The sequence below is a fragment of the Brachycentrus maculatus genome, unplaced genomic scaffold, assembly GCF_059751285.1.
Source record: "Brachycentrus maculatus isolate JH-2025_06_01 unplaced genomic scaffold, ASM5975128v1 h1tg000322l, whole genome shotgun sequence".
Lineage (NCBI taxonomy): Eukaryota > Metazoa > Arthropoda > Insecta > Trichoptera > Brachycentridae > Brachycentrus > Brachycentrus maculatus.
Window position 1 is genome coordinate 258,143 of NW_028281071.1, and position 26,721 is coordinate 284,863.

A 26,721-nucleotide genomic window follows, 5' to 3' on the forward strand; every position below is an offset into this window, starting at 1 on the left:
CTGTAAAGTAACAGATTTGCAGATAGAGTACTTTACGTAGGGGCCGTCGATATGAGAAGAGCAAGTATGTAGTGTAGTTTTTGATAAGAGAGGATTTAATAAATAACTTTCACAGGCATTTATTTATTATTATATTTATTTATTTATTTGTTACGAAGAATGTAAAAGTTCACTGTTTTATGTTATTATTTTTCTTGACAAACTGATTGGAATTGACTGTCAAATAGAAGGAAAAAAAAACATTTTATATAATATGTTTTAGTTTATTAAACATCTCAATTCAAGTTCTTTAATAGCCATATACCATATACCGGATATCAGTTGCATCTGAAGTCTTAAATATATTGCCTTAAAAATAAATAATTTATAATTAAAATGTAACTTTGTTTAAAAATCACTATAAATATTTTATTATAACTTAATTATAATGTCTGCCGGTTTCGAAGCTAACCGCTATTTTATCTAGACTGATTAATATTTATCAGTCTCGATAAAGAAGTGGTTAGCTTCGAAACCGGTCGACATTTTAATGAAGTTATGTATAATAAAATATTCGTAGTGATTTTCAAACAAAGTTACATTTTAATTATAAAATAAAAAATCACAAAGTTAGTGCTTCAAATATAAATTATAAATAATTTACATTACATTACGTCCTTTCAAGTTCAGAAGTGTAAATGCAAGTTGAAAATCAATGACCGTGTATTTTGGTTAAAATTGTTTCTATATTCAAGTTTTTCAGTAAAATTTGAGTATTGATCTTGGTTTTCTTAGCACTTTCCTCTTCATCCGAGTCCTCTTCTTGCCGTTTTCTTTTATCCGCATGCTCCGGCAAGTTGGCTGTCTGCGCTCCGGATTTCCCCTCATCATTCCCGGATTGTCCCTCACTTTTATTGAGGGCCGAATCCATATTTGATTCTTTATTCTGAAGAGAACTTTCTTGAGAACTCTCTAAACTGGGCACGCCGTCGATTTTAGGTTCCTCGCAAGAACTTTCAGACAGGATATCCTCAATTATAGTTTTTTTCAAGTTTTCACACGCCGCCTTGATATAGTTAGGATCTGGGAAGTGTTTGTTGGGAGTGCAGAAAAACGGGCTTCTTGCCGATTCGTCGTCTAATAGGATAGAATTGATGGCCGTATTAGTTTCCGCCTCGGTTACATGCTGAGACTCTTTGGACTTGTTGAGTTCGGAAATATCTTGAATACTTTTATTCTGCGATTCGTGGGTACAACTGGACATTTCGTCTATCAGTAAATCTAACGGTGTTTTTGAAGCGGGTTTTGAAGGAGTTTTCGGTTTTTTCTTTTTGATTGCACATTTTTTAGTCGGGTAAGGGGCTATGGTAAATAACTCACAGTAATCATTAAATTTAACATCCCGTTCTTCTTCCGTTCCAGTTTCGGGATTCACAATAGTCGCATTTACGCAAAAACTTTTAAAACTAACATCTAAAGGTATTTTCTTTTGTTTCCGTTTGGGTGCGTGGTATTTTATCTCTATATAGTTTGCGGTTGAACCATTACACAAGTGCGTTTCCCAAACAACTTGATCAGGAATACAATCATTAATATTATTTGTTTCGTGTTGTTTGTCCATTGAATAGTTTTCCGTAGAAGATGTTTGCGAAAATTCTGAAACAACTGCCAGATCAGCAGCAGGCGGTGATAAAGTTTCAACTTCTGAGGTCGCGTTCTGTCGGTTATCATCAGGTTTTTCCATTTTCATATTTACTTCCTCGGGAATTTCTAATTTACTGTCGTGGCTCTTCAGTTTACTTTTGGATTTAGGATGGGACAATTTTACCGGGGTTCTGCGTTTGCTTCTTTTTGAAATAAGAGTTTTTACTTTAAAGGGACTTTTTTTATCTGTTCTACTGCGATTTTCTTTGGGTCTGTAATGCGATTTAGATTTAGGTATATTTTTTTTGGTATCGGATTGATTACTTTTCTTTTTTGCCATGTTTTTCAGTTTTTCATCTTCAGTTTCACAATTCTCTTTATCAACACTCGCAGATGCATCTTTCAAGTCACTAGGAACGGGAGATGATTGATCAATACGCATGGTGAACGGTGGCAGTTCCTCATTACCTTTAAATCCCAATTTCACTTTAGAACTAGAGTCATCGTGTAGTTTTTCCACATTTGTTAAAGTGTCATCATTTTTTAAATTGTCATCAGTATTTCTTCCTAATGGTGTAGAATAATTACTGTTGGTGATCGTTTTATTTATGTCACTGAGATGTTCCGATTCAATCTTATCCGTAATTTGGGCAGTGCTTAATGTACTTTCTCGGTGTTTTATATGTTCTGAATTATCGACACTGCTCGATTGGTGTACAGATTTTTGACATTTAGATGAAAATACATCATCAGGTACAACTGGATCCGTTAAATCCTTTTCAATCATCTCAGCACTAAATGCGTCGAATCCTTCTTTCTCTAGGTTCTTTTGAAAAGGTGTTTTTCCAGTTTCTGATTTGTAACTTGCGATATATTTTTCAATCTGGTAAATTTCGGACGAGTCATTCAAAGACTTGCTAGCGGCAGACTTGGACACGTACGTCAAGTCGGGAGCATCTACTTCCCCATCGTCAGAACTCAAATGTAACGTAACAAAGTCTTCCTCCGTAGACTTCGGAGAACAAAGAAGTCGCACATCTTCTATCTTTGGGTTATTCTTTGCAGAACTAGTATTGTCTTCTTTAGCGGAGGATACATTTACTGCAATCTTGGACTCCGCATTCATTTCAACTTTTGGACTATTCGCCATTGTGGAATTAGTGGAATAATCTTGGATTTCGGAACATTGAACCGACAAGGGAATGTGAGGTATATGTCCTAATTTTCGAGGAGTAGAAGATTTTCTCCTGGATTTTATAGAAGCGATAGTATGATTGCTGGATTTCTTCTTAATATCATCTTCTTTACATTTTTTAAGAGGTAAATGATTGCTGACTATTTTGTCAACGGGAGAAAGATGAACAGTATTATTCTCATCAATCGACTTGGTATTCTTTTTCAATGATAATTGCGAGGATTGGACAGTTTTCTTTATAACTACAACCTTCCCAGATTTTCTGGAGGCTGTTTCCAAGGAAGAATTAAGTTTACTTATCACTCTTAAACGCTTTTCCTCTAGTAGTTGAAGAGTTTTATCTATTTCAGAAGAGTTATTCAAAGAAGGATTATTTTTAGGACTCTTCGTATTGATATTTTCAGATTTATAATTAGGAGTCGAAGTTGTATGTTTGTTTTGTTTTTCAGTATAAGACAATCCCATAACTGTTTCTTCCGAACTATCAGATGCGCATGTCATACAAGAAGAGGTACTGTCGCTAGATATGTCCAAGTCATATTGACTGGATGTGGAAGGTTTGTTTCTTAAGTCATTTTGGGCATGTTTATCTGTCGAGGTATTTTTACTAGAACTCTTATCAGTCTTTGGTTGCACTTGCGGATAGTAAACTTTCGGTGTGACTCTCGGCCTCAAGACTCTTGCGGGTATTACGTCTTCCTCCTCACTGTCATCTTTCTTTTCTTTTCTTTTCCCACCATTGTTTTTGTCTCTTTTGGTATCTTCATTATCGACACATTTATTCTCTTTGTGTTTATCTTTTTCATCAACATGTTTAGACGGAATTGCCATAGTTTGCGAGTCATGAGAAAGTCTCTTTTTCTGGGCTAGATCCATGGCATCTACATTATATTCTATCTCATCCGGTTTATAATAAGAACTACTACTGGAGTAATCCGTGGGACGAGAGGAGTAAGAGCCGGGAGTACATTCTTTATTGATGGGTCGAGGCGTGGAACCGATAGCAAAAGGAGTAGGAAAATTGGGGGTCGGCATATCTGCCAGTTTAATAGATGATAATCCCAGATCATTAAAAAATCCCGGACTGACAAATTTCGGAGTATCCATATGTAAATCGAAAATTCCACTTTTGAAAGGGGTTTCTAAAAGAGAAGCTAGATTACATTTAGCACTCATCGGATTAAATTCAAAGTCTCTCGGCATATCCGGAGTTATTTTAACAGATGGAACAGGCGGTTCTACAATAATTGGAACTTCTTTTCGTTTAACCTCTTCCAATTGATTGGCATCTGAAATAACAGTGTTTGTCTCTTGATTTATTTCTCTAGATGACGATTTTCCAGATTTAGTATTTTTGGTCGTTCTTAAATGTACACACGATGATTCGTCACTTTTAGTTAATAAATCCCCATCCCTCGATTCCAAATTTAACTCTTTTTCCAGATGATTTTCAGTTGTGAATGTGGAATTATTTTTTTCATTTAAAACGGATTTACTTTGGATTTTATTGTGTAATTGCGCGACAATGTCTTGCCGAATCATATTTTGGGCTTCAGATTTTTCATGTACAGAATTCCTCAAGTTCCTCACCTGAAGTAAGTATTCCTCATTGGTAACATGATCAGACGGGCTATATCCTTTCTTGCTTAAATTGCCCCTATCGGAAATCTTTTTGCTTACATCCTCAATGACTAGGCAATCGTCCTCACTATCTTCTCCGAAATATTCTGCCATTGAAGATTTCTTGGCGAGAATGTGCGGACTAGATTTAGAATCATTTAATTTATCAGTTTGCGAGAGATCTGGATCTAGAACTGAATTATCATTCTCCGTGATTGGTATTTCTACATCGTCTTCCTTGTTTTTACTAGAGTCCAGAGTTTTATTCAAAGCACGCTCTAACAACTTCCCCTCATCCTCGGTGCTCTTAGAGAGTTCATCCTTTATATCCAATTTCTCCGAAATTTTAAGATTAGTGATTTTTCTTCGCTTCGGTTTCGGTTGTTTCGGTCTCGAGATGTTTAATTGATGTACTGACACTTGAGACCTGATTTCTTGATCCCAGCATCTCTTATCTAAATTTCGAATGCGAGCCCATTCGAGGGTAGCCGCTTCATCCGAGCGCTTTTTTTCTTCCACTTTTAGTTTCTCTTCAGCGAGCCGATTTTCTTCCGCTAACCTTTTCTCTTCCGCTTCCCTTTCTGCGGGGTCCAGTTCTTTCTCGGGAGAAGACTTCTGGGTAATTTTAGGACTTTGGTGTTCTTCCCTCGTACCTTTCTTTTTATTAACGTTTGTATTTTCTCGGGTCGATGAGTCAGTTCCACTTTTATGTTTATTTTTCTTAAGTTTATGTAAACTTTCACTCTGTTTTGCTTCTGTACTTTTATTAAAATTATCAGTCTTGTCATTTGAATTTTTAGAATTGTTTTTTGATTCTTTTGACTTGCCTTTAGAATTGGATTTTTGCGTTTTCAAACTAGAAGTAGCGCTAGGAGGTTTAAGAATTTGTCCCATTCCCTGGACATCATCCCAAACATTAGAGATTTGAGCGGGTGCGCGCGATACTTTGCACCTGGGCGATCTCCTGACCGGCTTCATGACTTTGCAGCCGGTGCCGGGTTTACTAGACGCCCTCTGAGGTTTCATAACTTTACAACCGGACTTCTTTCCGGAGGACATCTTGAGGGCTTGTATAATTTGACATCCTTTTCTTTCCGGTTCTGTTATTTTATGTAGCACTTTTGGGGGGAGCAAATTTAGAGGATCTACTATTTCGCCTCGCGCTTGTTCCTCTGGGATCACCGGAAAGAGTTGAGATTTGACATTGTGGCCTAAAGGCTGGACACTTCCGGACTTGTGAGAAGATCCGTAACTTCTCAGAGATTGTTTGGGGGAACTTTGAGTTCTTCTCGATTCGTCTCCAGAGCCCCGAGGAGGGGTATTGAAATCTAGCACTCTTACATGAGTGAAACTCCGCCGGGGAGTCGATGAACTAGATTTCTTGCCAATTATTAGATCGGGAGTGTCTCTTTTCGGCTCTATCGCATTTTTACATTCTTGGAGAATGGTAAGAGTTGCGTTTGTCGTATTCGAGACAGTTGTAGTATTTTCAATCTCATTAACAGGTTCCGAAACCTCTTTCGAAGCAAATGAAGAAGGCGGCTCGGAAGTTTTAGAGCCTTCGTCGATAACGTAACGGTCATCTTCGGAGGACATATTGCCCTGACTACTTGGGGCACTTTTATTACGAGATTCATCCTTATTTGTGGTGAGTAACTCCTTATTGCTGACGAGTGGATGTTTCACAGGATGTGAAAATTGAGGGGTGATGTATACACTGGAATTGGATGTAGTCATTTCATTCAAATTGACTGGAAAAGACAATTTACCATCCACAAGACGATAGCATTTCTGGTGAATTATGTTTCTTGGAAGGATTATTCCACGCTGGGTTACATTTTCAAAACCAGTATTTACTGCGGGTGATCTTTCTGGTATAGAAATGGTTGGAATCATATCTGACTTCACAACAGTTCTGGTGATTACTCGCGTTAAGTTAGAATGTTTTACAGGAACTGAAAAAAAAGTATAATATTATTTTTTAAATGGAGAAACAAACTTAAAAAAGTGTCATTTGGTTTAATTTAACAAAGTAATTTTAGATAACATTTAGTAGTATAATATTTACATAAAAATGGAGGGATATTTATCCATGGGTAAAAATGCATTTACATGTTCAGAGATTTATCGAACTAAATTTATCTAGACATATGAACAATTTTTATAAAATAACAAAGAATTTTGAATGAAGAATCATTGGAAGGAATAGATTTTTTCAACCACTATATACTCAGGTTTTTTTTACAAAAATAGAGCTTAAAATATCATGAAATTTTGTTTTTATTTAAAGAGTTTACATAATTTTAAAGTTGACCAGTTCAAAAAACCAGTGCGCAAGCAATAAAAAATGTAAAAAAAAAATAACCTAATATATAATACAAAAAATAGTCTAACTGTAATAATAAAAAAACAAGATAAAATCAGGTCATCTATCAAAAAGTTTCCAATAAATTCCAATAAAAAGTGGCAACTGGCGAGCTCAGTACGGTTGTTTATCTTATGTAATGCAAATAAATTGAAACACAGGAGCAGTACTCAGGTTGACACTGTTCATTCAAAAGCATTAGTAGTTAAATGAGGGCGAAATCCAAATTCCAGTCACCTGAACTAATGAGGTCTTACTATATTATATTTTATGGTAACTAAAAAACACATATTTAAAATTATTAACTATTTCTTTTTTTGACAAGACAAAAATGAAAATAAAAGTTAAAATTTTCACAATGCATAGAAAACAAATTTGAAATTCCATTTAAGGTGGTGTAATGGTCAGCACGCTCGGCTACCGTACTGGAGGTCCCGGGTTCGATTCCCAGGGGGGGGTCAAATAAATATAAGTGATTTTTTCACTCTTATAATTATTCATTATTACCTTGGACTAGTACCGGAAGCGGAGAGCTGATCACCTTTCCTTCATGTGTCAACGATCAAGATAACACTGTGTTTAATGATGCAGTGCCCTATGCACCATTGGGGTGCAGATAAGGGTTTGAATGAATGAATTTAAGGTAGAATATTATTACCTGGTTGAGCAGTTATGTCTCCTGCGCCTACATCAACTGGCATCTCCATTATTTCTTCAGGAGAAAAGTTCCTTTGTTTCTCGGACACATTTTTGACGCAGGAAGCAGTTCCGGGAATATTTGCATTACAAATAACAATATCGGGAGCCTTTCCAGTCACTATCATTCTGTTACTGCATAACTTTTTTAAGTTACTCGAAAATGGAGCCGGTTCAGTATGCCCTGTCTGATGTTGCGTCGACATATTGCTACAGTTGTAAGTTGTTCTTAGGGGAAGCAGTGCATCACTCGAAACTCGTTTTTCGCTGGCAACTAAATAATTCATGGTTGCCGGTATAATCTGAAGTTTGGGCTGTGAAGTAATATTTCCGGTTTGTACCGGCAACGACATATTAAGAGGAATTTGAATGACCGGAGGGACCCTCACTGCGGAACCGATCTGTATTTGATTTTGCGGTTCTCGGGTCAAGGAACTGGAAATTTCATTCGGTTGCATGACTCTTTGGAGCTTAGGCTGGATCAAATCGCTAATCGCGTCTGGATGTCCGGTGGCAGTTACTTGACTGTTGCTTTGACTTGACGGATCTTGGGAAGCGGGTGGATCGGAAAAATTAGCACCCTTTGTAGCAATAGAGTCCCGATTTTTCTGAAGGACAAACGGTCCGTTATTTGGTGCGATATTTGTCTGAACGACTTCATTGGATAAAATGATAATATTTTGGTTGCTCGGTTGGGATTCGCCGGGTTTGAGATCAGTCACTGGAGAGTTACTTTCGGAGGAAGTGGCGCGACCGGACACATCATCCTCAACATCGTTAACTAATCCTCTATAATTCTCTCGCAAGATATCCATTCTCTTTCCTCCTCTCGGATATCGTCGAGACCGGCAGAAAGTTTTGTGCGGGGAGACGTTCAGCATATCGATGGACCCTCGGTTCGCTTTATGGACATGTTGATCATATTTGGATAAATTACTTCTGACCATGCGCGAGGAATTATCCACAGTTGATCTACTTTTGTCTTCGGATACCCAAGAAGGGGCGGGGGAAAAGTCGTTTCTTCTGAAAAATTTCATCAAGTCAAAATATAAAAATTTAAAAACAAAACTCCGAAAGAACGTTCAACTGGTCTACTGAATATTGTAGACGGTAGTTTGAAAATGCCTTAATAAGGTGAAACAATTGTAACAAATTTTATTTTTATGCGTTTTTAATAATAAAATACAATTTAGTAGACTGTAAAAAATCAGTGTTTGATTTTGATATTCAATATATAAAGTACTGAATATTATTTATTGGTTGTAAAATGAACTAAATGAATGAAATGAATTAAATGAACTTGTAAAATTACTCACTGGGATGGACAAGACTTTTCGGGAGTACTGGTACCAGGTCCGCTCACTACGTCTGAATCTGATGAACTCTCTACTGAGGCAGCTGCAAAATTAGGTTTTAAAGAAATGGTTAAAATAAAACAATATCCATAGAAAAATATATAATCTATTGAACCCATTGAACTACTAATAAAGATGACATAATTTCATATTATTTTTCGACATCTCATCAAAGATGAAGAAGAATATGGAAGTCTGGGCATTTACAGGGCTGACGACCGTCATAGGCTGGTTTAAGTGATCACTTTACACACGTAAAAATTATTTATTAATTATTAATTGTTTTTTATTTTTGTGAACAAGTATTTGGACACACTCAAAATGTAAATGACATAATTTGTTCATACAAGACACTTTTTTTTATTACAATGACATTAAGACTAAATTACACACAAAATAAAAATGGTAAAACAATAATATGTTACTGAAAGAGTTTCTGCTTAATAAAAAGCTTGCCTCTTTCCACCATAGATGTATCTAGTGAAGTCCATTGAATTCAAGGACTGTGTTTTAATATTTTTATCAACATATCTAGAAGTCAATCAATATATCTAGAAGTTTTAAGAATTTGAACAGTGTGGTTGTCAATGATGGGTAGAATTAGTGAATGTTACAAGTGATCACTCAGCCTATGACGGTCATAAGCCCTGTAAATGCCCAGACTTCCATATTCTCCTTCATCTATGTTGAGATGTCAAAAAAAGAATGCAATATTAAATAGTTCACCTAAAACATCAGTGACAAGCTGATCGAATATGGGATCCTTTTCAGTCTTGTCTACGATGGATTTAATAACGGTATCCAACTGGGAAACATCATCGTCAATAGAAATGATGTTATTTTGATCTTTCATTTCCTTTAACAGTGTGTCGTCCACAGTTTTGTTGGTTTCTCCGCTCGTATCAGCGACCAGCTTGGAGGACGTGGTGTTGATCAGTTTATTTATACTCTCTGCCAACTTCTGATGTAACTCTGTACAGTCTAACAAAGTACTCTTGACAGTCTGCAACAAATAAATGACTGATTGAACAAAATGCATCAAAATTATCCAATTTCATACTATTTAAAAAGTAGACAGGAGACTACATATTGCTCACTTCTTTCAATAACGTCATCTATCAAAAATTGTAAATTTTGAGTTGTGCATGTTTTCGGAATGCCCAGAAAATGTACTAAATCCCAGCAAAAGCAGCATATTTTTAACTTAATACATATTTACCCGCTACAGGACAGAAAGAGTTATTTTTGCATTTTAAAGAAAAGGTATTGTTTAATTATTTTTTTTTATATGCTAAATATTTTTCAAATGGAGAAAAAACATTCAGGTTTTACCTAAAAAGATCTGATACACAGTAAAAAGTTCAATAAGTAGCTTGATATTTATTTTTAGTACATTTTATTATATTTTTAAACTTAAAAAATCCTGAAAAATAAAGTTTTTTAATATATAACGTTGTTGAAAGGAGGGAGCAATATGTTCCACATAGGGAGAAGATATAAAAAAATAATAATTATCATAATACATTATTTGCAGGAAACGCTTAAAGCGTCTTTTACATACTGTTGGTAGAGAGCGGGAGACGCTTATTAGTGTTCTATTTGCTTACTTTTGATAGAGCACGATAGATGCAAAAAAAACATTGTACAGATCAGAATTAGGTGTGTGGTTACTTGTAATTAGTATACTGAGGGTTGGGTGGCAGACTGCCTGAGCATATTTAGGGTCGGACTTGATGAAAACACCACTGGACAACAATGTGTTAAATGTTGTTAACCTTTTAACCGCGTTAACTTTGTTCCTGAGAGTGCCCGTGGGCGGCAGAGTTTTGCTGTTTTTTAAATGATTACTTTTATCATGTATTTAGTTGAGAAACTATTCCTAAACAAAAACATTCAATGGGATTCATTGTGCCTTTTTGGTACTCTATAATACACTTGTCACATTATTCTTGAAATATATCGTAATATAAACAAATAAGATCGTAACATAAATAAATCAAAGCATGCATCGTGTGTCACTCTTACCCACTGACGATGCGTAGCATCGAGAGTGAGACAGATATAGGGCATGATTATGGTGCGGACTAATTACCGACCTCAAGAAAAATCAGGGATCTGTTCTTTTATTTATCCTTGTGATGTTACAAATTATTAGTCAGATATTTCAACAGATGTCATAAGGCCAAGGATTGACTATTATTTTATCCAAAGTTCCACACCATGAAAAAATCCCTCCAAGTTGAATTGAGGTTCGAAACTTGGAGCAAAGTAAAAACACATACGCTTATGTCAGCCGCGTATGGGGCATGTTTTGTGAAAACACATACGGTTAGACGAGCCGCGTGGATCCGGTTAAGTATCTTGGATTTTGAATTAACAAACTTTTCTGTACTAAAATAAGTATAGAAAATTATCATAACTTACAGCATTGAGAGAATCGGTAAGAAAGGAATCATTTGTGTACATCTTCTTCCCTGAATATTGCCGTAACTTAGAAGTGACTCGTCTGGAGGAAGTGTGGTTCTTGTCAGGTAGCTGGGACGACTTGACGAGCCCGAGAGCTTTTCTAAATTCTACTTCATCCGTCTCCATGGCCTTGTTTTTGTTGCTTTTGGCATTGCTGAGCGATTTATTGAGGTTTTCCTTGTGCACTTGCGAAACGGCGTTGTACGGGTCCCTGCTTAGTGTGGCACTGGACGCGGAAGGAACGCTCCTCCTAGCTTGCTGCGCTGGTCGCGGCAGCACTGGTGATGGTTCGCAGAAACATTGTGAAGATTCTGCAAACACAACATCAGAAGCTATATTATTTCTTATAATGTTTTTAACAGATGCAGTTACAACTGCATATAAAATGGTGATTATAAATATAATACACAATATATTTCCAAAAATCAAAGGATATGTAGGCGATCTAGCTACACCGTCGAGTTGGCAGCGCTGACGAACGCGAAACAAGACGAATTCTAACGGAGATTTCCGAGCGGAACCAATGCCGAGGCGAGCCGATGGCAAAGGCGGCGAGTGCCACCTACACCGTTGATAGCAGCGGACGTTTTTATTTAGATTTTCATTTTGCTTCTTTAATTCATAAATTTATAGTATTAAGTATTTTTGTAATTATCCTGATTTCAGTGTACGCACTTATATAAATAAAACAACTAACTGTGAGTAAAAACATTCTTTAAATTATTCTGGCATACCCTCATTATACTAAAAACGTGATCCCTTCACGTGATCACTAAACACAGCAACATATGCCCAAAAACACAAAAATAGCAATTCGCTAAAGTGGTGACCCGACGTAGCAATCTGCTACATATGGTCGCTATAGATACATGGATAAGAACTCTTTTTTTTAAATAAATCTCGACAGGAGACAGAAAAAACACTAAAATTTAACCATCAAATGGAATTGATCAATTCCTAAAATACACTTTATTGTTTTCCTGCATACATATGGAATATTGCAACGTGTATATTCTTAATTTTCGAATTCCACTTAATGGTAAAATTATAATGCGTTTACTACCTTCAAAAAAAGCAAAGTAAAAACCCAGTTGAAGTTGGACATTTTATGGATTAACCATCTCAGGTTATTTTCCGAGAAACGGGTAAAAAAATCACCTTGTTTGTTGTATTCATACCTGACAAAATTTTGCCATAATAGGTGCATTCAGAATGGGTTTATGCCCTGGACTGGTACCTGAAGCGGAAGGCTGATCACCTTTCCTTCATGCGTTAACGATCAACATAACACTGCGTTCATATGATGCAGTGCCCTATGCACCATTGGATGCGGATAAGGGTTTTAAGAAGGATGAAGAGGATGAAACAATTATTTGGTCCGCTCACTCTTATTTCCGGGCAAGTCATCCAAGTTGGTAGCCTCGGCCAAGCTTTCGTTAGATCTCGTAACGTCATGGATCCGGCATCTCCTCCCCCTCCGGTTGGAGACAGAGTCCCTGTCGTTCCTCTGGATGGAGGCCGAGCGCGGCTGCATCTCCGACCTCTCAGTCTTGATGGTGATGACACTGTCGCAACTGTTGCTCCTTACATGTTGTGACTTTCTCGAAGATCTGGCCCGTAAACTAACAGAAAAAAAATCAATCGCTCCATTAACCCTTTCCGTTCCTCCAAAATTAAAAAAAAAAAATCTAGGTAGACAGTTATATTCCAATTGGAAAAAAATCCTTTGTCCTCAGCTCCACATACTGTTGTAACAGATACGAGTGACAAAATCTAAGCTTGGAATTTAAATAAATAATACTAATGATGAAAAAATGTTGAATAACATCCAACATAGGACCTAAGAGAAAAAAATCGATGTCGAATGAGATTCGACATTGGACCAGTAAGGGTTAACCGACCAATTTGAGTTTATGTATTAATTTTCAATCAAACACAGATTTTTTGAGTCTACTAAGTTGTGTTTTATTAACAAAAACATTAAAAAAATTATATTGTGACAATTGTTTTGCCTTGTTAGGGCATTATCAAACTAATGACATTTAAAATTGGTTTAAAATTAATACATAAATTAAAATGGAGTTCTACAAATTAAACGCCAAATCTTCTTCTTCTTCTTCTTACTGTAGGCCTTGCGACCTGTTTTTAAGAGGGATTAGCTTCCTGCGACGTCGATTCCCAGCTATCGACCCCTCTCTTTGGTGGTCCGCCCGAGAGTCGTTTAACATGGGGTTGGCCGTACAGTGCGATGTGGGGGAGTCTGGAAGGTCCCATTCTTCTTACATGCGCATACCATTGTCTCCTTCGTTGCCTTCCCCACCTAACGACATCTTCGATCTCGCATATTTCCCAGATCCTGGCATTTCTTATTCTATCTCGAAGACTCTTGCCAACAGGCATAACAATGCTTCTTAGTGTCTTCACGACTTAACGCCAAATCAATAAATAAAAATAATAAAAACAATTTAAGTGCTGAACGATTTTACCCGTACTATGAGGAAATGCTGAAGCAGTTTTTATACTAAAGACTATTTTTATGACTTATTCTGTCTTAATCCTCATTACAGAGGGTTGTGACCCTTGTGGAAGCAATGACTCTTCTCCAGTTGTTCCTTGACTGAGTTGCATGTAGCGCTCCATCGTGTGGGGGATCTTACTCTCCCTCTCTTCCCCTCCAAGTTACCGATTAACAGTTTTTTTTTTCAAATTTCACTCCCATTCAGATTCATTTGCATTTTTTTTTCTTTTTTTGTACTAGAGTAATACAAAAATCTTAATTTTTTCGGCGCAGCATTATTATTATCTAACTAACTAACTAACCATCTCCCCGCTTCTCCGCAGGGGTAGGCAGAGAGAATGAAACGCCACACCATTCTGTCTTTGCAAACATTCCTCGCCTCTTCCACGTTCATGCATCTCCTCATACACACCCGCCGATTGTTTCGACTCCTAACCTGACCGCTTTCAAGTATTTGGCATACCTGATCGTGCCAAGTTTTTCTCGGTCTTCCTCTGCTCCTTTTTCCAATTACATTCAAATTAATGATTATTATTATCAAATACAAATAAATAAGTGAGCTCTTTAAAATACAAACATGAACATTATATTTTACTAATAATATAAATATATAATCCCTCTTAGAAACAGGCAACAAGGCATACACCAAGAAGTAGAAAAAGACGAATAATAAATAAATAAAACAAATTAGCATTAAAACCTTACAAGGAATAGATAAGAGCTCAAGCAAAAGATAAAAATAAACATTGAGGTTAGGTAATACAAAATGATGTAATTTTACTTGTGTTATTATAAATAAGGCTAATAATAAAATCGGAAAATCATATAGTGGAGAGAACCCTTAAATACATATTTAGATTTTTTTTTTTGGCTGATCAAAACTAGAAATAAGTTTAAGTATCTTATTACCGCCTTATTATGTAAGAAGTAGGAGTGTATTTATTACCTCTGAGACAACTTCTCAGTCTTTATTTCTTGAACTTCATCGCCATCCTTGTCAATAAATAGCTTGACCTTCTCTAAAAGACTTTGGCATTTCACAACTCGGTTCTTGAATTCTTCGTCACAGTCTAACCTTAGAACTGAAAAAATATATTTAAAAAAATAAATAAATGACTCATTTGTAGTGATATTGTCTGCTTCAGCAATGCAACTATTAACACATTGTTGGCGGGCGGTTTTTTTTATCAACCCTGACCCTAATTAGTACAGTAGAACCTCGATATAACGGATTAATTGGGGGAGGGGGTGTCCGTTAAAACCGAAAGTCAGTTATATAAAAACAGGTTTACAATAAATCAAAAAACATTTTTTTATTCAAAATATGAACACTATTAAGATATAACGAAACAATACAAAACACAAACAAAATTGTATTTATAGTCTTCGAACACTCGTCGTGAAGTGATGTTGCTGTTTGATATCAACGCGCTTGCTTTTGGTAATTCTGCTTTAAAAAATAGTCGGTTTTGTTTGCATTTTTGAGACATAATTTGTGATTATCATGGCCGCTAAAAACTGTTTACATGCGGCAACACTTGAATAAGCATGTTTAATGATGGAGACTGACCGGAGCATTTCGTCGTAACATCGCTCGCGGCGAGCATCCTAAACTATGGATGGAGCGCTCGGCTCGCTGTACTAACTGCCTGAATACTCGTATCGTAACATGTTACGTTACGGTGAAACGCTCCAGTCAGTCTTCACCCAAATATTAACAGGACTTTAAAAAAAATGCTGTTGACAATGTCCAAAATTACATTTGACCGGATTTTTTGTCCGCTATATATTTTACATATCTGGTGCAGTGTCACTCGGTATAACATCCACAATGTATCCAATGTGGTGACATTATAACCAAGTTTCACTGTGTAGAAAAACAGATTGTAGGACAATCAGTGCCTTAGAAATAAGGATACAATGCAAGTACTCCATTAAATCAAATTTTCTATTCTTTATATAAAACAAAAATTACTCAATATAAAACAAAAATTACTCAATGTTAACCAAATGCCAAAATTTTACTCCATTGTTCTTGGCAGTGATAGATTATTGATAAGGAGTTCAGTATTTTATTACGGTTGACAGTTCCACTTTTTTACATTTATTTTGAAGAACAAATACGTACGTTGATGACTAATGCAATAAATAATCATTGGAACTTACTGTATGAGTGGACTGCACAATATTCATCCAAAATGTCACATAATGACAAACCCATTATTTTTGTGAAGAACCCTCGACCTCTGCATTCTTCCAAATGACGACACCCATTGAGGAATTCATCATAAGCTCTCATGCACCCCTGTTCTTCTAAATAACCTAAAATATCACAAAATAAACTTATTGAAACGAGTTAAAATACGATAATAAACAAAGAAAGTATTTCCCGCCAAACAAAAACTAATGACGCCTAAAATAAGTTAACGGTCTCACCCAGGACTAATCTCGCCACTTCTGATGGCAAGAAGGCGCCCATTTTCACAATATCACACACTTAATACGATTCCTCCATTAAAATATGTGCTTAAAAATCTTTAACGATCTTAAATTTGTAATAACATATAATGTACATAGGTAACACACATTATTCTTCTCAATTCCAAAGTCATAGAAAGTACGAAAATAGAAACGAAAACACAGAGATTATTATCTAAAATAGAAAGTCAATTATACATATATCGTTTAATTTTATATTATTGCCATACAAAAATAATTACTTATCGTCCGAGAAACTAAATTCTAAATTTAAAATTCTGTATTTCCGCATTATGCTGTATTGTATTTTTTTTGGGCGACTCGATGCTCTATTCCTGCTTGCGGGTAGATACGTACATGTAATATTTTTATGAAAATTCTAGACAAACATATTTATTTCACCCGCGCTTGTAAATAGGTTGTGGCACCTCACCAAAACTCGGATCAAGAATCTGGGAAGTGTTGATAATAGATGCCTGAAGTGAATACTGGGTGTAAAGTGATAGACTTCGTCAGGAATGAGGATGTGAGGAGAAAACCCCAAAAACCCCTTATACTGGAAGTCCTGAAGATGAGAAGATGGACATGGTTAGGACATATTTTTAGAATGCCACTTGAGAGCATTAACCTTCGTATTTTTTCTTCCAACCCCAAATTTTTAGTTTAATTATTTTTTTTTTAAAGAGAAGTTTTTTCTTCTTCTTTTGCCACATGGAACATGCAAAAACAAGTTTGAATTTTCAATAATCAATAATTTTACTCTTTAGTAATTTTATTTTTATATAAATTGATATACAATGAAATGTATTTTTTAATGCTTTATTATTTAACCAGTTGCCAGTTTATCCCGAGGGTGACTCAGGCAAGAAGTTTGTGTTGCATTGATGAGTCCGAGTTCTGCTCGGCCAAATCGTATTCCATCTTGGTAGTATTGATTTGCCCGAGCCAAATATATTTATGTAGGTATTTGTTTTTATTGACTGACTGTGTAATGGTCAGCACGCTCGGCTACCGTACTGGAGGTCCCGGGTTCGATGCCCAGGTGGGGTCAAATAAATATAACTAATTTTTTCACTCTTATGTTTATTCAATATTACCTTGGACTGGTACCGGAAGAGGAGGGCTGATCACCTTTCCTTCATGTGTTAACGATCAAGATAACACTGCGTTTATATGATGCAGTGCCCTATACACCATTGGGGTGCGGATAAGGCCTTGAATGAAAAAAAAAATGAATCCGAGCAGTGTTCGGGTAGTCCTGTTTCGAGTTGTTTGGTGATGATTTCCTGCATGACGAATTTACTCACCAAAATTAGACTGGTGTTAATATACAATTTTTATATGAGGCATTAATTAGTAAAAATGGGTCTTTTTCCAAGATACATTACACTTCCTGATAGTATTCCCAAAAAAAGTCTTTATAAAAGCAGTCTATTCAGTTTGAATGAGAAACAGATATTTAACAAAACATTATATTAATACATATGCGCAATACAATAATACCTCAGTCAACACATAAACTACTATTACTACCATCACACAGCTTCTCAGAAAAGGAAGGCAGAGAGGATAGATCATCACATTCATCCTTTCCATATGCTCCCGCTTTCTCTCTATCCTCCACATATACTCCAGCTTTCTCTATATCCATATATGCCCTCCAGTTGTGTAGACTTTTGACACCATCATATTACAGGTTTTGATTGCTTTAGTAGTGCCAAGTCTTTCATGGTCATCTTCATTCTGTTCTTCTAATCACATTGTCTAATACACTCTTCAAGCTAACCATTTATCATCTATTTGATGCACTTGTCCAAACCACCTCAAAGAACCTTTTTTTCTTCTATTATCTCTAACTAAACCTTAGTTTCATTTATCGACTAACTGACTAACCATCACACCCTTTAAGGAGAGAACTGAAAGGTAAGCAAGGGTAAGCCGAGAGAACTGAATGCTGCACAACTCTGTCTTAGTAAAGATTCCTTGCCTCTTCCACATTTATGCATCTGCTCATGTGGTACATATTCGTCGATTATCCTGAATCCTGGCCTGACCGCTTTCAAGTATTTGACCTACCTAATCATGCCAAGTTTTCTTCTTTCTTCCTCTGCTCCTATTTCCAAATACATACACCTCATAAATTAGCTTTACTGTTCTTTCCTCACTCGTTCGTTCCATATGTCCTAACCAACTCTACACACCTATTTATCTCTAATTCTGTCATACATTGATTTTTCCACACCTTCAACTAAGGGATCACATTTCGACGGTGTCCACTCAGGTTTCATCCTTCTTTTGCCGTATTTTCTTTTCATACATCAGTGTTGGCACTGGCACTCCACTATGTAAACTATGATTAAGCATAGTGAATATGTACTGTCTGTCTATTTATCTCTCTCTATGTTATTTGGCTTTATTATGTTATGCATAGTAAAATTTTACGTAGCCTCTGTTAGCTGCTGTTATGTGCAAATATGGGATAGTAATTGTGATGTAAGAGATAATTTGCACTACAAACCACCTCATGGAATAAATTTAATTTGTTTAAGGGGTATTACTGTACATTAAATGTGTAAATCAAATAACTCACATTATTAATTAAAATGTATATTTGTTTTAAAAATTTATCTAAAAAAATAAATTTCAAACAATAAATGAATCATATAACTTATAACAATAATTGAAACAGTTCAATTTAATGGAGTGTAAACACATAAAACATTTTACTTTTCATTTAAAAAGGAATACACAGTGTTTTTCTGAAGTGGTCTCTGTAAAGGGTGAGATAAGAGTTTTGCGGCACATTCATGCATTTTAGAAGCACTTTTTACCACTTCAAACATGTACGAGTACCCATTGTCCAAGGACTGTAAAGCGTCGTATATCTCTTCGCACTTGTGGCCCGAACACATTTCCTCGTGAGAGTAGAGTATGTCTACTGTAAAGTAGGGGTGGTCCTTCAAGACCTCATAAGACTGGGTTTCGGGGGCGAGGCGGGGTAAACAGTTAGAGCGGTTGTAGAGCAAGATCAGCCTTACGACGTTTGCGGGAGGGACGAGCTTGTAGTCTGCGCACAGCTCCGGCATATTCACATTACTGTGGACCAAGTCAAACAACTTGGACAGGTCAAACTCTTCCACGTTACACTCTTCACTCTCAAACTTATCTAAGGCCATGATGATCTCGATAATATTCTTAGTGAAGTTATGCATCCAAAACGGTTCGCTTTCTTTCAAAATAATGAGAGCAAATTCAGAATTGTGATTGATGGATTGTTTAGAGTACAAAAAGAATTCAGTTATGCGTTTGAGCATATTTAAAGGTGTAAAAGTGGTTCCATGATCTAATTCGAATAAGTTAGAATCGGCATTTTCACAAGCGTCAATGCAGAAGACAATTTTTTCAGGTACATTGGAGTTTGGTACTGTTCTCTTCGGTATGTGATTTAACACCTCTATTTCGTCGTCAGTTTTCAAGGAAGACATCTCCTGTTTGTCATTGCAGTCTTCCCTGTAAGCAAAAAATACGATCATAATTACATATCATAAATGCAATCATAATTTTATTATTTAAATGAGTATAAAATTGATCCTTACGTATCGCTATCGCTGATTTCGTGAATCAGCATCTGCTTTCCATCCCTTTTTACCTCGGAATATTCATCGTCCGTACTAGGACTATATTCAGTTGTCATCTTAACGGCAAATTCAAGATATGTTTCTAATAAGAAAATAATTTAACGAAAGGTCAAAATGACTCTTCCAATTTTTACTTTAAATAATATTTTGACTAACAACTAACGCTGATGACATTCGCAACTGACAGTTTAAAAATTGTTGCCAATCATTAACAAAAAAATATCAAAGTAGGTACTTTAAAAAAAAACAGATTAGATATCTTAATACTACGCTATCTTGCGGCTGATGAAAAACTATCATCGAAATCAAAACTTCGAACATATTTCCAAGAGATTGTATGTGGATATATTTCAATTTAATCTTGCCATCTCTACCTGCTAGTTATGCAACGTAGCCAGGGTTGGTTTTCTAAAGAACTTAACCGAACTTAAAATACCCACAAATTTGGATACTTAACTGATCAGCTACTCTGATAAAAAAAAGCTACGTTTTTCTATCATTAAAATTAATATTTTGGTTCCCTAATTTTGGGGCACTCGTCTGGCAATTCGTAGGACCATGTTAATTAATATAAACTGTATTTATCTGAAATATTTTTTTGGTAGAATATTCTTGGGTGATAGAGAAATCAGTGATTAAAGTTATACCTGCGCTGGGCCAGACATTGTGGCCCACGGAGCTGCCTACTAGAATCATATGAGCCAGAATGTCTGGCCCACAGAGTGGTAAGAGTTAATGTTTGATTTATTTGCAATTCCTTGACAACTAAACTAATATACTTAGTATTGTAATAAGTAAATATTTGTTTTTACTTCCCTCTCCTCTCTACTATCTCACTACTGTTTTAATTTCTTTATTTGTCTCAATTTAAAATTCAACGCTCTAAAATCATTTTTATCTTTATATTTTTAATAACAGTATTTAAATTTCACTTTTTTATCTGGTCAATATTCAGTATTCAGTTCTAAAATCGAAATCGACAGAAGGAATGGAGTTATAGTACAATGGAGTATAGTTATAGTATATAGTTATATCTTTGGGGGTGATTTAAAATAGGTACTTTCATGAATTATTTTTTTCATACATTTCGTTTCCACATGTAATCAAAATGTCACAGTTTTGACGTTTAATATTGGTAAATTGTGGAAGGTGGAAGGTATTCGCAATTTAGGTTAATTCGGAAACCGACACATTTTAATAAAATTATGGATTATAAAGAGGAACAAACAAATGAATTAGAGGCCTTAGAGTCTATATATTATGGAGACATGGAAGGTAAGTTTTCATTTTATCTCAAACATGAACGCTTGAAAAAGTGGGTTTATTTAAAAAAATGTTTCTTCATTGTTTGAATATTGCATTTGTATATTTCAAGATGTAATTCTTCTGTATCTTGAAAAATACAGATGCATTATTTTAATTTAGGGTTAGTTTATATTGTTTTATATCAGAAAAAACGGCGGAATGAGTAACCCATCTCATTTATTTTTGATAACACTATTTGACAACTTTTCGCGAGGTCCCATGTTGTGAAAATGAATGTTTCTGTATTATTTATTATTTTTACTATTTTATAGTATTGGATACCAGTCCACACAAATTTAGAATCACAATAAAATCGGAAGACTTTGATCAAGATAATGAATATGGGATGTCATGTTCCCTTATATTCACATACACTAAAAAATATCCCGATGAACCTCCAGAAATCGATGTGGATGACGAGGAAAACCTAGAAGATACTAATAAACAAGACCTTATAAGTCATCTCATTGAGCAGGTAATAACATTTTATTTTATACACACATGTCGCTCACTCCTTTCAACAATGTCATATATCAAAAATTGACAATTTTCAGTTGTACATGTTTTCGGCATGCCCAGAAAATGTACTATATCACAGCAAAAGCGGCATATTTTTAACTTTATATTTACCCGCTACAGGGCAGAAAGTGTTGTTTTTGCATTTTGAAGGTATTGTTGGATTATTTTTATGAATATACTAAATATTTTTCAAATGGAATGAAAACATTAAGGTTTTACCTAAAAAGATCTGTTGCACAGTAAAAAGTTCAATAAGCGGCTTGATATTTAATTTTAATACGTTTCATTATATTCTTAAACTTTAAATCAAGTTTTTTGATATATGACGTTGTTAAAAGGAGTGAGCGATGTGTAGTGCTAGAATTCGACTCTGGGTAGGGTCCTGATTATTGATGACTGGTATTGTAAAAGCACAGTGCTGTAGCAATAAAAATACTTAGTTGGTTTGTAACACAAAGTTTATTTACAATACGATCGCGCGATACGATTTTGTCTACGATCTACTTTGGTCTTTATTTGGGGAGGAAGTGTAGGTCGCCAATGGTCGTTTTCCTGTACTCGGCTCCAGGTAACATTGCAGGTATCCATCGCTTATTGGCTGACATCATCCCCCCTCCTTGACATCCATGTTATCATCTTACAGTATATTTGGTAATATTGGGGTAAACCAAGAATGTATGAATAATAATGCACATCCTCTTGTCAACATAAAGTTTGTTTTTTTTTATTATTAGATTAAAACCAATATTTTTAGCTTTTCCACTTTTTTATTTAACCAGCGACCGGGTTTCGTCGTTACCGACATCATCAGACCAGTCTGATGATGTCGGTAACGACGAAACCCGGTCGCTGGTCAAATAAAAAAGTGGAAAAGCTAAAAATATTGGTTTTAATCTAATAATAAATTAAAAATGCAATTCCATCACGAAGTGTCAGTGGATAATATAAATCTATTACAAAGTTTGTTGATAAAAATCAGTTATTGGTTCTATATATATGAACCAATTTTGAAACATTATTCTTGAATCACTAGAACTTCACTAGAGACATCTATTGGTGAGATGAAAAGAAGCTTTTTTTTAAGCAGAAACTCTTTTATTAGTATTAGATGTCAAAAAATAATATGAAAATAACTCCTGTAATTGGAGATAATCCAGATTTTGTGAACAAGTATTTGGACACATTCAAAATGTTGTAAATAAATTATCTGGTCAAATTATAAGCTTTAATAATAAAAATTAAAATGATATTTTCTGGCGTTTCTCATGTCGCTCACTCCTTTCAAGAACGTCATAAATCATAAAACTCGATTTTTCAGGAGAACGTTTTTAAAGTTTAAAAATATAATACAATGTATTAAAAATAAATATCAAACCACTTACTGAACTTTTTACTGTGCAATAGATCTTTCTAAGTAAAACCTGAAGGTTTTTTCTCCATTTGAAAAATATTTAGTTTATTTAAAAAAATAATTAAACAATACCTTTTCTTCAAAATGCAAAAACAACACTTTCTGCCCTGTGGCGGGTAAATATTAATTTAAAAATATGCCGCTTCTGCTGGGATATAGTAAATTTTCTGGGCATTCCGAAAACATGCACAACTGAAAATTACGAATTTTGATTTATGACGTTCTTGAAAGGAGTGAGCGATGTGTGTGATTATTATCCAGGATTCGGACCTCACATACTAATAAAAGAGTTACTGCTTAATAAAAAGCTTCTTTTCATCTCACCAATAGATGTCTCTAGTAAAGTTCCAGTTATTGGTTATTGCTATTGAATTAAACGCTGAATATTTATTGCAAGTGAAATTCTAAATCGCCATTATTGGAGACAAATCTAAAGAAATGACTTGGTTTACACTCTAAAGACGAGAGAGGTATTTCTACCCGTTCGGTCGATTAATAATTAAGGATGGGAAGGGTATTTTTACCTCCTGCACTGGCCTCATTTCAAAGTCAGAAAAGAAAGAATTGTTTATTGTTTTCATATGAATATTATGTACCAATCTCTTTGTTAAGGTCAAAACTATATGTACACAATCATCAAATCCCATCGTCAGCGGTCCGCAGGCGTAAAAAACACCCATCCGAAATGTGTTAAATTGAAATTAGTGTTTTTTATATAGAAGACAAAATACATGATGAATATCTTTAAAGTTCTATGTCTTTGGGAACTTACTTAATAGACGTCCGTTGTACAGACGTTCTAATGTATATTATAGTAATTGTTTTTAGCGACGATAAAATGAATGCCTGTAATTAAAAGTTTGTAAGAAACAAAAATGACTTTTTTTATTCTTAATAGAATTGTATATGAATACATAATTGTAAATAGTGATAGCATTTATCTCCTAAAATGGACTCTTAAGTAGTCCATAATAGGAATTGTGATGCCTTTTTCTGGATAGAATCGATTGAGCATGATAACACTATTGTGTTACTATTTGTTACTATTTTTTGTGAATTCTGTGTGGAAGGAAATAGCTAAACTGGTAATAGAGATAAGTGTTGCCATTCTTAAAAGAAACAATAACCACTGTAATCTGACAAAAATACATATCCTAGAATTAATTTTACCTATTGTGAAATATTTTTTTAAAATTAAATTTATACAAATATGCAGGCAGCAGAAAATTTAGGAATGGTGATGATTTTCACGTTGGTATCAGCCGGACAAGAATGGTTGAATATAAAATCAGATCACCACAAAAAAGAGAAAGAAGAAGGACTACTTAGGAAAAAGAAGGCTGAAGAAGAAGCAGAAATGGTAAATATTATTTCAATAAATATATGTATTTTCCTGTGAACTCACATAAATCGCTCACTTCTTTTAATAACGTCATATATCAAAAAACTTTTCAGAAGATCGTTTTTAAAGTTTAAAAATATAATAAAATGTATAAAAAATAAATATCAAGCCACTTATTGAACTTTTTATTGTGCAACAGATTTTTTTAGGTAAAACATGAATGTTTTTTCGGCATTTGAAAAATATTTTGTACATTTGAAAAAATAATTAAACAATACCTTTTCTTCAAAATGCAAAAACAACACTTTCTGCACTGTAATAAATATTAAGTTAAAAATATGCCGCTTTTGCTGGGATACAGTATATTTTCTGAGCATTCCGAAAACATGCACAACTGAAAATTCAGGATTTTTTATATATGTATGACATTGTAGAAAGGAGTCAGCGATAAATTCATTCAAGCTATAATTTGTAATTGTGATTTAATTAGGATATTTTTAAGTGTTACTAAATTTTGGTTTTAAATGAATACTACTTGTTAATTTACAACATTTTCAGTCTGTCTAAATTACTTTTATTAGGGAGTTATGTATTAAATTTTGGACATCTAACATAGACGAAGATTCATATGTACTGTGTCACGAGATTAATCAATATATCTGGGAGTTCCAAAAATTTGAGTAGTATGGATGTCAATCATGGGTAGAATTGGTGAATGTTATACATGTGTAAAATGATAACTTAACCAGCCTATGACATATCATAAGCCCTGTAAATACCAAGATTTCCATATTCTTTTTCATCTATGTTGAGATATCAAAAATGTACTACTTGGTAATTTCAAACCCAAATATATTAATACTTTTACATATGTTAATTAAATTGTACGTAATTATGAATTGTTACAGAGTTAATCCAGATACTGTTATTAAATAGTCAATCATTTCTAAACTCAAACTGGGTTGTATTTTTAAAACACTTTTTTTCCATTTTTAGAAACGATTTGAAGGCACGAGAGTGACAGTAGAATCATTCTTGGCTTGGAGAACGGCATTTGAATTGGAGACTGGAATAGTTGCAAGGAGGGACAAGGAATTAAAAGACAATAGAAAACTTACTGGAAAAGAATTGTTCCTCAGAGATAACACACTAAATGAATCAGATCTCAAGTTCCTGGATGATGGTATGTTTAAAATTTTGAATATATGGAAGTTCATTTTAATCCAATTTAGATAGATAGATAGAGACAATATATATCCGCTTCCTATGTGGAGCATATGGAATCTACACACTGTCTCCAGGCTTTTCTGTCGGCTGCCAGCTCTCTTGTATCCTCCCAAGTCAGGTCCGCGTCCTGAAGTTCAGACGAGAGCTACTAACCAATTGTCAGCAGTGGTCATCTTGGGCAGTTCGAACCTAATGCCTTGTAAAAGAGGCAAGCTTGATTAAGGCTCTCGGGAGGCATGCGTACATACAAGTACATGACTTAGCCAACTAAATAGTGTAGTGGTTTGACTTTTTGAGGAATGAAGAGATAAGGAAGAGATAAGCCGTAGAATGCAGCAAATCTTAGTTACAACTGTCGTCAAGAAAAGGCAATGTAAATATTGGAATTTTTCTGGGATTCATTTATGGATCTGTTTATTTTATTTTATTCTAGCTGATGCGATCAAGGTAGATGAGTCATTATTCCAAGACTTGGATGACCTGGATATTTCGGATGATGATGACGAAGATTATGTTCCGGGTCAAAGTGAAAGTGACTAAATCAAAAAATAAATTTATGTCCTATAAAATACTCCTATTGGACATGCGTGAATATAATAAGAACTACTTCTAGTTGGATTAATTTAACTGTTTTTATATATTTTTATACTGTCCATTTATTGTTGTGTCAATATTTCAATTCATCCGTATTGAAGCCTTCAAGAATCTGAATTCTTACGAGTACTGCTAACTAATTAATAAAAATTCTATAAACTTAAATATTTATTTTACTACACATACAACAATCACACGCCAACTTTCCAAAATTGCAATTCGAAAAACCACGTTTGGTTGGATCTAACAATCTATAAAAATGACATACATATTATGAAATATAAACAACGGCTAGTGTAAAAAGGTAAGAAATAAAACATGTGTACTTTGTTTCAAATATAATTTATGTGAATATTGCACAAAATCCCA

General features: G+C 34.8%; 3 protein-coding genes across 3 annotated transcripts; 1 reads left to right on the plus strand and 2 right to left on the minus strand.

Annotated features, from left to right (window-relative positions):
• Nucleotides 1–558: 558 nt before the first annotated feature.
• Nucleotides 559–16,452, minus strand: LOC148304379 (uncharacterized). Its single transcript, XM_088268351.1, has 9 exons — nt 16,275–16,452; nt 16,005–16,160; nt 14,785–14,920; nt 12,707–12,942; nt 11,279–11,631; nt 9,581–9,857; nt 8,816–8,897; nt 7,462–8,522; nt 559–6,393 (listed from the first exon to the last, which is right to left on the minus strand). Exons 1-9 carry the CDS (start codon nt 16,315–16,317, stop codon nt 692–694), a joined length of 8,046 nt encoding a protein of 2,681 aa, XP_088124477.1. The 5' UTR covers nt 16,318–16,452; the 3' UTR covers nt 559–691.
• A 2,455-nt stretch (nt 16,453–18,907) lies between these two features.
• LOC148304380 (BRISC and BRCA1-A complex member 1-like) lies at nt 18,908–20,147 on the minus strand. Its single transcript, XM_088268395.1, has 2 exons — nt 19,913–20,147; nt 18,908–19,826 (listed from the first exon to the last, which is right to left on the minus strand). Exons 1-2 carry the CDS (start codon nt 20,008–20,010, stop codon nt 19,040–19,042), a joined length of 885 nt encoding a protein of 294 aa, XP_088124521.1. The 5' UTR covers nt 20,011–20,147; the 3' UTR covers nt 18,908–19,039.
• A 935-nt stretch (nt 20,148–21,082) lies between these two features.
• LOC148304381 (RWD domain-containing protein 1) lies at nt 21,083–26,517 on the plus strand. Its single transcript, XM_088268355.1, has 5 exons — nt 21,083–21,229; nt 21,532–21,734; nt 24,406–24,549; nt 25,528–25,714; nt 26,192–26,517. The coding sequence occupies exons 1-5, from the start codon at nt 21,160–21,162 to the stop codon at nt 26,296–26,298; spliced, it is 711 nt and encodes a 236-aa protein (XP_088124481.1). The 5' UTR covers nt 21,083–21,159; the 3' UTR covers nt 26,299–26,517.
• The last annotated feature ends 204 nt before the right edge of the window (nt 26,518–26,721 follow it).

Coding starts and splice junctions, on each gene's coding strand:
- LOC148304379 (XM_088268351.1), bottom strand. CDS start 16,317: ATGGGCGCCTTCTTGCCATCAGAAGTGGCGAGATTAGTCCTGG. Junction 16,161..16,274: donor AGTGGCGAGATTAGTCCTGG/GTGAGACCGTTA, acceptor GTGATATTTTAG/GTTATTTAGAAGAACAGGGG. Junction 9,858..11,278: donor TTACCGATTCTCTCAATGCT/GTAAGTTATGAT, acceptor TATTTGTTGCAG/ACTGTCAAGAGTACTTTGTT.
- LOC148304380 (XM_088268395.1), bottom strand. CDS start 20,010: ATGACAACTGAATATAGTCCTAGTACGGACGATGAATATTCCGAGGTA. Junction 19,827..19,912: donor GAAATCAGCGATAGCGATAC/GTAAGGATCAAT, acceptor TTTTGCTTACAG/GGAAGACTGCAATGACAAAC.
- LOC148304381 (XM_088268355.1), top strand. CDS start 21,160: ATGGATTATAAAGAGGAACAAACAAATGAATTAGAGGCCTTAGAGTCT. Junction 21,230..21,531: donor ATATTATGGAGACATGGAAG/GTAAGTTTTCAT, acceptor ACTATTTTATAG/TATTGGATACCAGTCCACAC. Junction 25,715..26,191: donor TCTCAAGTTCCTGGATGATG/GTATGTTTAAAA, acceptor ATTTTATTCTAG/CTGATGCGATCAAGGTAGAT.